The 16,054-nt window shown below is 48.2% G+C and overlaps 1 protein-coding gene across 2 annotated transcripts in view; it reads right to left on the bottom strand.

Annotated features, from left to right (window-relative positions):
- Positions 1-15,560, bottom strand: part of LOC114115250 (ADP-ribosyl cyclase/cyclic ADP-ribose hydrolase 1-like) — a 57,191-nt gene extending 41,631 nt beyond the window's left edge. For both annotated transcript variants that reach the window (XM_060417415.1, XM_042251894.2), the window contains exon 1: positions 15,254-15,560. In XM_060417415.1, the coding sequence (XP_060273398.1) occupies positions 15,254-15,462 (209 nt within the window). In that variant the 5' untranslated portion in view covers positions 15,463-15,560. The remainder of the gene's footprint in view (positions 1-15,253) is intronic.
- Positions 15,561-16,054: the final 494 nt, after the last annotated feature.

Here is a 16,054-nt window from a genome sequence, read left to right as displayed (position 1 = left end):
CAAACAGCCCCTGGTGGAGAGCAGGCAGGCTGGCAAGGCAGCAGAAATGAGGGGAGACGGGGTTTGCTGGAGGAGACCGAGCTGGACCTTCCCTTGTGAGTTTGCGTGGCATGTGAATCCGAACCCTTCAGGGGTACAGGGAGTGGGTTTCCATTGGCAGAGCTCAGCTATCGTCATCAGGACAAACTCTGGCCTTTGGACTTGGCATCCCAAGTATAATATCAGATCAGACAGCTGGACCCAGGGGAGGGAGGACGAGCCTCCAGTTCTTTATTCCCTCTGAGCCTGCTTTGTCCCTGCGGGGCACTAGCCAAGCTGTCATTCCAAGGGTCTTCTGCCTTCTGGCCTCAGGCTGGCCAAGTTGAGTGGCTCCTTCCTCCTGATGAGCCCAGGAATCGGGGAATATCAGCGAGGCCCAGCCGCTGTGGCCTTCCCTGGTGGCTCAGTGGTAAAGAAACCACCTGCCGATGCAGGAGACGTAACAGACACGGGTCTGATCCCTGGGTTGGGAAGATCCCCTGGCGAAGCAAACGGCAACCCGCTCCAATATTCTTGCCTCATGGGAAATGTCATGGACAGAGGAGCCTGGTGGGTAACAGTCCCTGGGGTTGCAAGAGTGGAACATGACTGAAGAGACAGCACATGAAAGCTTAACCCCATCCCCTTTGCCTCCTGGCAGCATCCAGGGAAACCAGCCTCCTTGAAACTTGGCCAAAATCTCATAAAACAAGTCCAAATCCTTTAAGTCCCTTCTAACATTCTTAGATGGAGAAGGAAATGGCAACCCACTCCAGTACTCTTGCCTGGAAAATTTCATGGACAGAGGAGCCTGGTAGGCTACAGTCCAAGGGGTCGCAAAGAGTTGGACAGGACTGAGCCACTTCACTTTCTTTCTTTCTAAAGTTCCTTTTGGAGAAGGAAATGGCAACCCACTCCAGTGTTCTTGCCTTAGTCATCGGACAGGACTAAGCTACTAGCACACAACATCCTTAGATGGAGCCCTCTCCTGCTCCTGTGTGTCCTCTCCTGTCCCGGTGCGTCCCTAGGGCCAGAGTCCAGTCGTTCTGCAAAAAGCAATAAACCCACTTTGTTCAACCACAGGTGCTCTTATCTAGGGGTAGGTGGGCAGGCATTGACGGTAACCAGCAATCTGAACCGGTCTTTTTTGTTCTTCAGTCACTAATTTGTGTCCACCTCTTTGCAACCCCATGAACTGTAGCCCACCAGGCTCCTCCGTCCATGGGATTCTCCAGGCAAGAATACTGGAGTGGGTAGCCATTCCCTTCATCAGATTTTCCCAACCCAGGGATCGAACCCACATCTCCTGCATTGCAGGCAGATTCTTTACCATCTGAGCCACCAGGGAAGACTGAAAAATCAGCGTGTTTCATCAGTGTTCATGCCCGACAAGCTCCAGGAGCAGCTTCTGAAGAGTGATTTGTCATAAGCAACTTTCTGGGTTGAGCTGGGCTCCCAGGCTGATAGCAGTTTGCTGTTTGCTTCCTTAATTGCTGACCTAGAGTCTCGATGCATTCAGGTTGGGCACCAGTGTCAGGATTGAAGGTCACTGAGATGTCCTCCCCCTATCACTCAGCTCCTTCCCACAGACCCCCACCAGCTACCCTCCCACCATGAGTATTCCCTCCTGTTCGCCTCTTGCCCCTTCTTCCTACCTCTGGCCCACACACGCAGGCGTCTGCAGTGCCCAGAGGCAGGGGAGTGCTAGAAGGAGCGAGGAGAGGGTGTGAACACCGCAGCGCGCACCACTGCTCATCGTGGACGCGTCCGATTTAACCCTTACCCCAGCTCTCCTTGTGTGTGGGGGGCGGGGGGAGGCGGGGGGGATTACCCTCTTCCCTGCTTTGGAGCTACCTAGTCTCAGAGCTTAGCAACCTGCCCAAAGCCAAACAACAGTCAGCAGGCAGGACAGGTGTCTTACCGCCAAACTTCTCTCTTTCTGCTAAACAATGCTGCCCCCTTCAGGAAATTCAAAATCATGTCCCTACTTATATCCAGTCAATCCAAAGGAACTCAACCTCAAATAGTCATTGGAACGACTGAAGCTGAAGCTCCAATCCTTTGGCCACCCGACTCATTGGAAAAACCCTGATGCTGGGAAAGACTGAGGGCAGGAGGAGAAGGGGACGACAGAGGACGAGATGGTTGAACAGCATCACTGACTCAACGGACATGAGCTTGAGCAAGCTCCGGGATGGACAGGGAAGCCTGGCATGCTGCAGTCCATGGGGTCGCAAAGAGTCGGACATGACGGAGTGACTGAACAACAATAACAACTTATCCCCAGAACAAAGCTGAGTCCTAACAGGAATTAGGATCCGGTGGCTCAGATGGTGAAGAACCTGCCTGCAATGCAGGGGTCAGTGGATTCTCAAATTTGAGGCTCCTGGAAGCCTGTGTTGAAGGCGAAGACCGCCAGCTACTGGGAGAAGAAAGACTGACGGCATTCACTGAGGTGGTGAGGATTTTCTCAGCAGAGTCTCAAAATCAGAAGGCTCTTCAGGCTTAGGAAAGCTCAGAAATCATTTATTCATTCACCTGGCAAATATTTATTGAGCATCTGCTATGTTCCAGGCACATTTGTGAACAAATAAGATACACCAGTGGACAAAATAGACAAGACCCTCTGCCCTGGGTGGATTCCATTCTATCAGGGCAAGACTGATAGCAGACAGTAAAGATAGTGAGTATCCCAGCAGTTTATAAATTCTATGGGGGCAGGGGGAGGGAAAATAGAACAGAAGGGAGTCAGAAGTCATGGGGAGGAAGTGTCTGTGTTGGGTGTTAAACAGGGAGGACAGTACATAACATTTGAGCAAAAGATCAAAGGAAGCAAGGAAGTTAGTTGCACAGACACCCACCGCACTCTGGGCAGAAGGGACAGTGCTCACAACAGCCCTGGTGCCTTGTTAACAGAGGATGAGATGGCTGGATGGCATCACTGACTCAATGGACTTGAGTTTGCGTGAACTCCGGGAGTTGGTGATGGACAGGGAGGCCTGGCATGCTGCGATTCATGGGGTCACAAAAAGTCGGACACGACTGAGCGACTGAACTGAACTGAGTGCACTTAAGCATCCATATCTGAAAGAGAAGGGAAAGAATATCCCCAGGTGGAATAAATAGTATTTTACACTTATCTACTGATAAGCAACGTGATTCTGCTGCAGAATCACAAATAGACGTCACACACAGATAGTCTCTCGGGACTATTCTAACCAACTGCTAGCATCTATCTACACGGCAGGCTGAGGTTGAACCCAGGCTCACCCCCACGTGCTGTGATCAGTAGGGACCCAGGATTAGTGTGCTTGGTATGAACCACATCCTTCCTGACCCAGTTCCAAGAGATGATGGTTCAAGACGTGAGATAAACCACAAAGACTATGGCTGTTAACTAGCGCAGGCGTGGTACTCTGCTGCCTTACCTGCAGAAATGTGTAGTATGTCCCAAAGCACAAACATTAGGACCTTGCCTCACTAAATGGAGACCTGTGACCTCACCCAGCAGCCTAATGACTCACCTTTGAGATGATGGAGGAAGACACCTCCGTCTGGAGACAGCAGAAACGCTAACACACTGGGAATGGGTTGCCTCTGGCCTCGGACTTGCTTAGAACACCCTCTTTTGGAAACCACTGAATGGGACGGCCCCAAGCTACGCAGTCAGTTCAAAAGCCAGTTCTACCATTTAGCCAGCTCCGACCGTGGGAAAAGCACTCCCTGTCTCTGTTTCCTCCTCGTTTGAATGGGCCTGATGATTCCAAGGGTAGAAAGAGATGAGTTTCGGTCCTCACTCTGCCTTGTACTAACTTCAAGATTGTCTTCATGCACTAATGCAGTCACAGAGAGCCCGGGGCTCAGAAAGACTGCGCTTAGAGTTTGATGCTCTGAAGCCACTGTCTGGAAACTTTTAAAAATTTTACCTTTGCTTTTGTGTTTCTACAAGAGAAGCCCGATAGGACACTGGGAGGTGCACCAGGGCCTTGAAGTTTGGCTCACATATGGTTCCCCATCTGCTGCTTCTCCACCTCCCTGGGGCAGGGTCTTGCCTGTGAGGACCCTTCCTCACTCTGCCCACCAGCAGGAGGGTCTGGTGGAGTCAGGCATCCCTTCCCTGTGTACCAAGTTGCGGGGAGCAATCCGGCACCTGTGAGGGTCTGAACTCTCCCTGCCAGTAACCCCCATGCTCAAGGAAACCCGGCAACCAGGAAAGGTTAATTTTGAATTTCTGCTGGATCTGTTTCTGTGACTGGAACCCTCATCTTGCCTGTTTTGTTATTATCTGCGTGCACAGTGGCCGGCCTCAGGGAGAAGAGCTGAGCCGCCCACCTGTGAAGGTCTGCAAGGAAGTGAAACTAACACATCCCCCTGCCTGACTTGCCATCGTGGGGGACGTTTGTAAGGACTGAATAGTCTGTTTATTTAGTTTCCTCACCTCCCTGCATCTCTGATCCATTAAAGAATCTGGCTTCCAGGCCCCACAATATGGTTCTTTTGAGGCGCTGGTCGGCCGTCTTCTCAGTCAGCTGCCTCCCAAATAAAGTCCTGATTGCAGGGCCTTGTCTCAGATTCATCACAGTGAGTTTGGACTCGGTAACAACCCGACTTCCAAGAGCAGGCAAAGACCACCTGGCAGGGCTTCCCTGGTGGGCCAGTGGTTAAGAATCTGCCTGCCAATGCAGAAGAAATGACCTCCATCCTTGGTCTGGGAAGATCCCACATGCTGGGAGGCAACTAAACCCATTTTCCACAACTCCTGAGCCAGCACGTGGGAGCTCATGGTCCCCGACAGGAGAAGACCTGGCACCAACTAGAGAGGAGCCTCCTCTGGCCGCAGCTAGAGAAAGGCCACGTGTAGCAACCAAGACTCAGCACAGCAAAAATATCACATAAAATAATAATGATAAACCACCATGTCTGACTCTGTGCGACCCCATGGACTGCACCGGGCCAGGCTCCTCTGTCCATGGGATTCTCCAGGCAAGAATACTGGAGTGGGTCTCCGTGCCCTCCTCCAGGGCATCTTCCCGACCCAGGGTTGGAACCCATGTCTCTTATGTCTCCTGCATCGACGGGAAGTTCTCTACCACCAGTGCCACCTGGGAAGCTCAAGACCACAGAATAAAAGGGAATCTTCCTCCTGCTTTCTGAACAACGAGCAAGTCATCTTTATTTGTACGAGGACCCCACAAGTTACCTTGCAAGCTCTAGGAAATCACTCAATCATTTATAATAACTGTCTCGGCTCCATCCCTACAGTGTGTGTCCTGAGACTTCTCCGACAGGAAGCGAGATAGAGCTCCTAGTGCACTGCAGACAGCCCATTCACATGGATTCCCAACCTTTATCCCCTTGAAATTTCTAAACAGGCTTTTTGCAGCTGTTTTCCAAGGGATTTTCCCTGCAAAGAGGGAGGGAGGAAGCAGAGAGGCCATGAGTGCTCACTGTGGTACTGAATAAAGGTTTTCTTTATTCATGGCCACTTCCTTGGGTTATTAATAACGATACCAGGGAGGGAGCTTGGGCGGCAGGCAGCTGCAAACAGCACCGACCTTTCTAAGAACAACATCAGAAGCAACAAAGAAGCATCTTTGGCCTGGAAATGACCTCTCTCCTTCTCTCTCTCCTCTGTTTCTGTCCTCTCTCACTCAGCCATCTAATGGGCTCCCAGAGCATGCAATTAACCCCTCCTTCTAGAAGAGTCTACCCACCCCCAGCTACCTTTCCCCAGATATCCTGGGAGCACCCCAAGCCCCACAGGCCCCACACTCAGCTTATTTGCATGTGTACTCCACTCCACCCTTCCTTCCACTGATAACTCAGCCCTAGGGTCCGAGTTCCCTCCTCGTAACCATAGCAGCAGCTCGGACCCTTGTTTCACTTTCCACATTCAGTCAGGCTCACCTGAGACCCTCTGGCCACTGGTCCCGGCCTCAGAAGCCCAGAAGGAAAGATAGGCTTGAAGGAAACCTGATAATCACAGAGTGCACGGGAGAACCCAAGGCCCTGGGTGCGCTGATGAAATTCAGGGTCTAACTGGGAAGAGGGGCAATGAGCAGGTGGCTGTTCCATCACCACGAAGGGAAAACACACTGCCATTCTGTCCCTTGCAAGGACGGTCACCCTCTCACAGTCTCATGTGCTGAGAAAGTTCAGGCTGTACTCGGGCCGGCATGACCCTCTAACCAGCGAGATCCTCCCGAGGGCCTGCAGCCATCAGAGAGTTTTGGTCCACGGATTGGCCAATCTGCCGCAAGCAGTGGCATCTTATCTATCTCCCAGACTTTGTTCAACAGGGTTAATACACACTCTTGGGAACAGCCTTTTGTGAAAACCCTACCGTTAAAGGAAGACTTCATGCATGACCTCTTTCATCAAGCCCTTCCTGATTCAGCCGCTCCAGGTGGGTTCAGTTTGCTGAATCTCGGTGGTGCTGCTGTGACCCTTGGTATGTGGCAATTCATGTACAGATATTTTCTCATTTGATGGGTACCTGAGTACATCCCACATGGCCCTGGAGAATCCAGCAAAGGGCTAATAGCAGAGAAGCAGCCCCTCCCTCCTCAGGGCCCCTCTCGTCTGGGTACAACCCTCTTAGCTGCTGAACATCACACTGTCCCGCGTTACTGTTTCCAGGCCAGTCCTCCTAAACCTGCCTTGCAGGACCCGGAGGGCAGGACTCAAGTTCTCTTTCTCCCTGAATCCTCCACGTCCCACCCCAGCTACACACACACATACACAAAAACCTTGACTGAGAGTTTGTATGAATCTGCTATTGGGTACAATTTTTTGCTCATACATTTTATGGGGAGTGGAAGTTAAAGAAATGCTAAAGTCATTAAAATGGGAGGCATGGGGAAGTAAAAATGAAGTGCTGGCCCTGAGAAATCTTATTGGAAATTTTGAAAAGGAAAGAGAAGCTGAAACAAATGATGAACTAGAGATAAAGGCATCAGAAAAGACAGTGGATGCGGTCACAGAAGGGATCATTAGCAGCTGGGAAAAGATCAAAGAAGAATCTTCTCTGATTAAGGCTCTCATTGCTTATGTATCAACAAGCACGGTGTGGACTTCAGCAGGTTCAAGTCAGTAAGCACGGATTAAGACTCTATAAAGTGATGAAGGACATGCTGGACCACAGGGAATGCAGAGATGAGTTAAACAGCCCCTCTCCATCCAAGGGGAATGGCAACCCACTCCAGTATTCTGCCTGAAAAATCCCACGGACAGAGGAGCCAGGCGGGCTACAGTCCACAGGGTCGCAAAAAGTTGGACACGGCAGCATGAGCAAGCAAACAAGGCCTCCAGCCAGGACACAAGCTTGTCTCAGGACAGGGACAAAAATAATCATTTATTATGATTTTGTTCATTTCTATTATTTGTAATATACTGGCTTATATATTGTTGTTATTTAGTCACTAAGTCATGTCTTTTTTGCAACCCCATGGACTGTAGCCCAACAGGCTCCTCTGTCCATGGGATTTCCCAGGCAGGAATACTGGAGAGGGTTGCTATTTTCTTCTCCAGGGGAATCTTCCCAGACCAGGATCCAACCCATGTCTTCTGCATTCCAGGCGGATTCTTCGCCACTGAGCCCCCTGTAGCCCCTGCTAGCTTGTACATCACTCATTTAATCCAGCTAAATATTTTTGCTTATTATATCCCAGGCACTCTTTTAGATCCTCGAGATATATCCCGCAGCAGAATGTCTCTAGACTAAATGACCGTACATTTCATGAAGCATCTGCTAGATTTTTAACATTTTTAAATCTAGGGTTTTTTTTTAAAAGCAATAAAGTAGAAAGAGGTGTAACAGAAAAACAAAAAAGATGATAAAGAAACGAACATTTAAAAGCTAACATAAAGATACATAAAGGGTGCAGCTGCCCACATTACCTCCGTCACTCCTGGCATGGGGTGGGCAGCGTTGTTTCTCTGCCTCCTGAATCGGGGTTGAAGAGGCGACTTGACCAGTGTGGAAGTGATGCTGTGCTGGTTACGGGTCTAAAGCTTTAGGAAGGGCTCTTCTGAAAGTTTGGGAACTTGGAAGAAATCCAGCTGCACCACAAAGAGATCGTATGGTGACTCCACGAGGTGAAGAGGGGCCCTGAGAGGAATAGAGAAAGCAAGGCCACCACCCCAGCTGACACCACGGGCCACGGCGCCATCTTGTAAGCGCCACGTTTCGGATGTTCCAGCCAAGTCAGCTGCTCATGACTACAGCCCCAGCTGGCACCATGTGAAGCAGGCCATCCAGCTGATCCCAGACAAGCCACTCAACTGGGAAAGATAACAAATGGCTGAGGCTTTAAGCCCCTATGTGTTAGGGCAATTTTTGATGCAGCAAAAGATAACCAAAACAGAAAGTGCATCTGGAAGAGAGGCATGGCCTAACGGAAACCTAAAACACATGTTCAGTCCAGTTCAGTCACTCAGTTGTGCCCGACTCTTTGCGACCCCATGGACTGCAGCACGACAGGCCTCCCTGTCCATCACCAACTCCCAGAGTCCACCCAAACCCATGTCCATTGAGTCGGTGATGCCATCCAACCATCTCATCCTCTGTCGTCCCCTTCTCCTCCAGCCTTCAATCTTTCCCAGCATCAGGGTCTTTTCCAGTGAGTCAGCTCTTCACATCAGGTGGCCAAAGTATTGGAGTTTCAGCTTTGACATCAGTCCTTCCAATGAATATTCAGGACTGATCTCCTTTAGGATGGACTGGTTGGACCTCCTTGCAGTCCAACATGTGTACGATGGTTCCTTTTCTGTGTCAGCTTGTAGCCCGTGGTACCCAGAGATTTAGTCAGATGCATCTGGATGCATGTTGCATTTAAATGGATGCCCTCTGAGTAAAGCAGGTGACCATCCACGGTCTGGGTGGGCCTCATTCAGTGAGCTGAAAGCCTTAAGAAAAAGACTGACTTCCCCCAGGGAAAAGGGAATTCTGCCAGCAGAGGCCTTCAGATTAGAGCTGCAGCATCAGCTCTTCCCTGGATCTCTAGCCTGCCTGCCCACCCTGAAGATTTTGCCTTGTCAGACACCAAATCACGTGAACCAATTCCTCAAACATTATTGACGGGAGGATTTTTGCAGAAACTAATGCCTATGGACAGCGATTTGTTATGCAAGTGAATATTGAATCAAGAAGGATTTTAATCTTTTTGTTGGCCTAATAGTCACATCGTCTGAATCAGAAGTATACTCTGAAGAACTATCATCTTCTGAGATCCTAGTATTTATGTTGCTTGGACAATCAGAGAAAGTATCTGCATAAAATTCACCGAAAAATGCCTCTTCACTTAAAATTTCATGATGCTTCCTTTTAAAAAATTTAATGGTAATAAACTTGCTGATGATATACATAAGGTTGGGACAAAAACCTAATGGAGCAAAATGTGAATGATAACAACCACAAGGTGTATGAGGAACCCTTGATCAGTTTTTAGCTCTAACATCTTTGCACGGTGATGTTAATTGTATCACTCTTAAAAGCACATTGCCGTGTCTCTGGTCAATAATATGTTAAATGAGCACTTTCTCTCTCTTTCTCTCCCTCTGTCGCTATCTCTCTGTCTCTGTCTCTCTCTCTTTCTTATTACAACGTGGCTTTAGCATTTAGCACTGGGTGATAAGCTACAGTCATTAATAGAAAGGCCTCAAGAAGACTGTTTGTGAAGGCTGAACAGGCAGGACAGAAATTGTTATTGGAGGCTGGGGAAATGAAATCTGTGCTCTGAAGACCTGTCACCTGCCATAATGGAACTAATAGAAACAGACCTAGTGACCTTAGGGTTTTGGCCATGGAGATTTCCAGGCAGAATGCTGGCAGTGCCAACTCATTTCTTCCAGCTGTCTGTGAGAAAGATTCAGGGAGAAAGAGAGAAATAAACCAAAAGACAACTGTTCATTTCTAAGCAGATTCAAGAGCAAGCATTTCCAAGTCAAGATTTGTTAGGTTTGAAATAAAACTGCTTTTCATTCCCAGTCTTTTCTAGTAAAAGAATTTCAAAGCAAGAAATGGCCTCAAGGCAATGATCACATCCAGGGTGCTGCTAATAAAACACATTCACAGGGTCAAGACTTCAGAGGTGTGACTGGAAGGCTCTGAGACATCTTGGAGAAGAAGAAACTCAGCATTTCCAGCATTCCAGCTGACACCAGCCTTTCAGCTGACTCCACCACTATGGCATTCACGGAAGTGATGTCTGCGCTGTTTGGGATGCTCCAGCTTAGTTAAGCCTCCCAGTGACTTCAGCCCCAGCCGACATCACGAGGAGCAGAAGAACCACCTAGCTAAGCCCCATCAATCCTCAGAGTCATGCAAAACAGTAAAATGGCTTCTGTTTTAAGACACTAAGTTTGGGGGTGGTTTGTTACATGGTAATAGATAAGCCAGATACCAATTACAGATCATTTGAAACTGAAGAGTAATAAGAGAAGAGACCTACCATAAGCCTGCTGATGGCAGGGGAGTAATAATTATCAGTGGCTAACAAGTCCCTTTACCTAGCACTGCCATATTCTGTCTTTCTTCCTCGACACTCAATTTTACATAGCTGCAATTATTATACTCATAATTTTTATGATGGTTTTGTTTTGCATGATATTACTTATCACAATTTTATGTTAGACATAGTTTGAACCAAGTACTGCAGAGGTGAGAAGAGCTAGATCAGAGTAGAAATGCCAAGTTGAATGGTTGGCATAAATTGCTGCTTTGGCCCACTATAAATGACCAAGGCAGGAGAGAGTAGTCTAGGCAAGAGATGGAGGCAAAGGAGGATTGCAGAAATGGTCTCAGCTTCCATCAGGGAAAAGAGGGTATGACTACAAGGGAAATAGCATGCTAGACTTTCAGCAACATAGAACGAGGAAGGTATTAATCAAAGAGCCATGACCTTGAAGTTAAAGTCTCTGGGGGAACAGAAAGTAGAAGGGCTACAAGAACAACAGGCAGAGAGAAAGAAAACATCACATATATAATCTACAATATATGAAGAATTCTCATAGAAAGAAATAAACAAGCAACTCAGTAGAAATTAACAAGGATCTGAATAGGAAACTCATAGGAAAAAAAATATAAACGACCAACGCTACTGCTGCTGCTGCTGCTGCTGCTACTGCTGCCGCTAAGTCACTTCAGTCGTGTCTGACTCTGTGCCACCCCATAGACAGCAGCCCACCAGGCTCCCCCGTCCCTGGGACCAATAACCATATACAATGTGCTAAGAATCATCAACAGTCAGGGAACAATTAGTTGCTATTGTTGTTCTAGTCAGCAGTGACAAGACTGTGGGAAAGTATGACCTCTGATGGATGGTGATGGGAGTATAAAATGATACAGCTACTTTGGAGAGAATTCAGAAATATTTACCAGATTTTAAAATATGCATAATACTCCCTTTGGCCCAGTAAATCTATCCTATAGAAACACTCCCATACGTACACAAATATATGTTGTTGTTTAGTCTCTAAGGTGTGTCCGAGTCTTTACAACCCTATGGATTGTAGGGCCCCAGGCTCCTCTGTCCTTGGGAAGCTCCAGGTAAGGATACTGGAGTGGGTTGCCATTTCCTCCTCGCAGAGATCTTTCTGACCCAGGGATCGAACCTCTGTCTCCTGTGTCTCCTGCATTGCAGATAGATTCTTTATGAGACACCTGGGTAGCTACATATATACGTAACATAACATATATAACACAAATTGTATATTTCACAAAAATATTCATTGCAGGATGTTTCTCCCCAACCAGCATGGTAGCGTCAGGAGAGTGGGCGCTTTGTCCTCCACTCCTGTGTTATATCTACATCGACCCTACAGAATGCTGGCTTCTCCAGTGGCTCAGAGAGTAAAGAATCTGCCTGCAATGCAGGAGACCTAGTCCTTGATTGGGGCGATCCCCTAGAGAAGGAAATGGCAACCCACTCCAGTATTCTTCCCTGGAAAATCCCATGGACAGTGGAGCCTGGCAGGCTATAGTCCATGGGGTTGCAAAGAGTCAGACAGGACTGAGCGACTAACACACACACACACACACACACACACACACACACAGGAAATATTTATATCCACCCTACAGAATACTATTAGCTGTTAGATGCTGCTAGTAGTAAGGAACCTGCCTTCCAATGCAGGAGACGTAAGAGATGGGGTTTGATCCCTGTGTCCTTAAGATCCCCTAGAGGAGGGCATGGCAATCCACTCCAGTATTCTTGCCTGAAGAATCCCATGGACAAAGGAGCCTGGCGGGCTACAGTCCAGGGTCACAAAGGAGTCGCATATGACTGAAGCAACGTAACCCGCACAACCGATGTGTAATGACACTGAAACATCTCTGGGACCAATTATAAATTAAACAATGACAATTACAGTAGAAAAACTTTTCATCATTGGAGACTGATTTAGTGGATTGTGATTTAAATAAATCTAAGCTTAGGCACCTACTTTTTTTGCTTTTTGCTTTTACTTTCATTTGGATTTTTTTTTTTTTTTGGTGGCATTTATTCCCAGGCCATAAGTTTGTTTGTTTGTTTGTTTTCAGTTTCTTCTGGGATATCTTTTCCTTTTGTCAATCTCCTTTTCTGATTTAGGAATAATCAGTTCTTTTTCAGTGAAGATCATCTCAGTGTGGCCAGGAGAACTCATGTATGGGTTGATCTGACCATGAGCTCTGCAAGTCCTGCACCAACAGCAAATGGTTTTTAGAGGTCACCTATAGGCCGATTACGGCAAAGGAACATCTGTTTTGATGTTGGCCTTGGTCCATGTTTATTATCACTGAAAGATGTCTGTGATATTGCACTTCCCTCAAAAATAGCATGTTGAACGTTTAGAATACATCAGGATCTTTCCTCCTTATTCTCATCATTCCTCCCATGTGGTAGGCACTGCCATTCCATTCTCCACAGCTGAGAATATTTAAGCTCAAAGAAAGTAATTTGCCCAGAGTTATGCTGTGACAGAGCTGGGATTTGAACCCAGTGTGCAGAGTTCCTGCTCTTAAACTACCCAAGGATAAAGTGACCGTATGTTCTGTTTAAGCCCAGCATAATTATTAATAGTGTCCTCTTTCTTTCCAAAAAGTTCCAGACCCAGTCAACGCATTATGGTCCCTCCACCTACAGAACCTACATAGGTAGCAGAGTGTTAAGAGTTGTTTCTGGAGACAAATTTGGGGCAGTTTGCTCAAACTCTCCAATTCAGTTTGCTTATATGTAACATGGAGATAGCACTAGTGATGCCTCAGATTGTTGTGAAAGGGCTAAATGGTTTGACATTTTTTAAGTGCCTGGCACACAGGAAGCACCAGATTAATTATTAACTTGTTTATGCAAAGTGTGTGTGTATGTGTATTGTGAGATATCTGGAAAGATGTTCAAAAAATAATAACAGGAGATATCCCCATTAATATTTAAAATATATATATATATATATATACATATACATTCGCCAACAGATGTGTCTTTTAGATATTGTGTGTTTTGAATACTGAGTGTGTATTTAACATTGAGTAGGCATCCTGACAAGGACTAAAAAGCCACCTGGTCTCTATGGCATCTTGCTTGCTATATGGATGTGAACGCCCTAAAGATGATCAAACAACAGCAATTTAAAGACTATTAAATTAAGTAAAAATAAAATGATCACTTTTATCATTACCGTTTCAGATTGCATATCACTTGATTTGAGCTTCCAGGGTAGCTCAGCTGGTAAAGAATCTGCCTGCAATGCAGGAGACCCTGGTTTGATTCTTGGGTGGGAAAGATCCCCCGGAGAAGGGATAGGCTACCCACTCCTGTGTTCATGGGCTTTCCTGATGGCTCAGATGGTAAAGGATCCGCCTGCAACGTGAGAGACCTGGGTTTAATCCCTAGGTTGGGAAGATCCTCTGGAGGAGGGCATGGCAACCCACTCCAGTATTCTTACTTGGAGAATCCCCATGGACAGGGGAGCCTGGTGGGCTACAGTCCATGGGGTTGCAAAAGGTCGGACACGAAATGAGCGACAAAGCACAGCACTTCACTTGATTTAATTGATACGTTAATTGAAATCTAAAGGAATGGCTCAACTTCTACATTTTCTCTCAATTAACTAATTGTCAGCAAACATTTGAGACCATGGCAATCTTTGGACTAGAACAATTTGCAAGTAAGAAACTTCAGCTGCTGCGCTAGAACCTGAACTCATGGGCACCCGCAGGGAGGCTGGGGGGCAGGAAGGGGGTTCTCTCTGCCCATTTCCTCTCTCCCCAGCCCCGGGTCAAGAGGCAGAACTGATTTGAATCGCACAGGTGGATATCACTGCTAGCCTGCCCGCCTTTGGCAGTCTGGGAAAGGCAGCCAGCCAGCGCCTTTTTACTTCCTAGCTTATTCTACTTCATGTACAATTTCAAAACTGAGTTTTCCGGGTGAAACTAAGCCCTGGTAATGGAAGTCAGGAAATCGGTTCACTTTGGGGAGAGATTAGTGGCTAGCTGGGATAGGGCCGGAGAAACCTTCACAAAAGTTTCCATAGACGGCGTGTTTCCAGCGTCCCTATAGACTCATAAAGCAGATGCACTTTTGAGGCTGTTAGAATCTTAATTTTTAACCTTGCTGTTACTTTGTTTTCTGTCGTTACTGGGAGCTCTGGTCACATTTATTTCAGGGCGCAAGAGGAGACTCTCAGGGCTGGTATATTAATGAACGAAATGAATATCGGTGATCCGGCCCCCCAGAGACTGTCCTCCCCCGACCCCAGGCTCCGCAAACCACTTAATCCAGTGTCATCTGCAACACTCCGGGGACTTGGGAGGCAAGAGTTGGCAAACAGAAACCCCGCGCAAAGTAGCTAACGGCAGCAACTCACCGGCCTCCCACTGACTTTCCGAGCCAGTCGCCGGGTGGTGGGCGCTCAGGGGAGGCTGCGGCCCCAAATGGAAGGCCAGGCTCAGGGCGTCTCGGACGAGTTCCACTCGCCGAGCGGAAGCGCCAGGAGCCGCGCGCTCTCGGCGGGCTCCCTGGGACCACCTGCCGCCCGCACCTCTAGCGAGTGGCGCGCGGACTGCCTACTCGGCACCGCCCGGCGGGCTCTCAGCTGACTCGGGACAGTAGATGCCTTGTTGCCAGCAAATCCAGACGGCTGCTGTTCGGCGCGCGGCGTCCAGCTGTGCCCAGCTGTGCCCAGCGTGTCCCGCCGAGCGCCGTCCCCACCGCGCGTGGAGCCCCGCAGGGCGCCTAAGACGCCCGCTCACCTGGAATCCGGCCGGATCCGCTGGGTGTAGTTGTAGCATCGGTCCTCGATGATATCCTGAAAATCAGGGGTGCTGCCTGGCCCGTGCCACCTGTTGAGCCCGGAGCGGTACCACTTGTAGATTCCGATCGCCCCCCCGGTGATCCCTGCCACCAGGAAGCACAGAAGAAGGCAGTAGCAAAGCTTCTTTCTCTTGCTGCAGTCGGCCATGGGGTCCGATGAGGGTCTCCCGGACCGACTTGTAGAAGAGGCCGCTGGAGTCCGAGCGGCCGCGGAGGAGAGCGCTAGCCGGGTTCTCAAACTGCACTTCCCGATAAGCGCTCGCTCGCCTTTTCTCTCGCTTCCTTTTCCACTCCTCCCCCCCCCCCCCCCCCTTTCGAAGTGTCTCAGGGCGATCGCTCCACCAGTAAGAATCTCAAGGTCTTAAAAAGCCTACAGCTGTTCACTTCCTCGATGGCAAGAGTGAATACTGACATTTTAGGAATCAACGAACTAAAATGGACTGGATCAGATGGATTATATTCTCTGCAGCCAAAGATGGAGAAGCTCTATACAATCAGCAAAAACAAGACCGGGAGCTGACTGTGGCTCAGATCATGAACTCCTTATTACCAAATTCAGACTTAACTTGAAGAAAGTAGGGAAAACCACTAGACCATTCAGGTATGACCTAAATCAAGACCCCTACGATTATACAGTGAAAGTGACAAATAGATTGAAGGAATGAGATCTGATGGGCAGAGTGCCTGAAGAACTATGAACGGAGGTTCATGACATTGTACAGGAGGCAGGGATCAAGACC

The sequence above is a fragment of the Ovis aries genome, chromosome 6 (assembly GCF_016772045.2).
Source record: "Ovis aries strain OAR_USU_Benz2616 breed Rambouillet chromosome 6, ARS-UI_Ramb_v3.0, whole genome shotgun sequence".
In the NCBI taxonomy this organism is placed as follows: Eukaryota; Metazoa; Chordata; class Mammalia; order Artiodactyla; family Bovidae; genus Ovis; species Ovis aries.
This window is presented reverse-complemented; position numbering and strand designations above follow the sequence as displayed.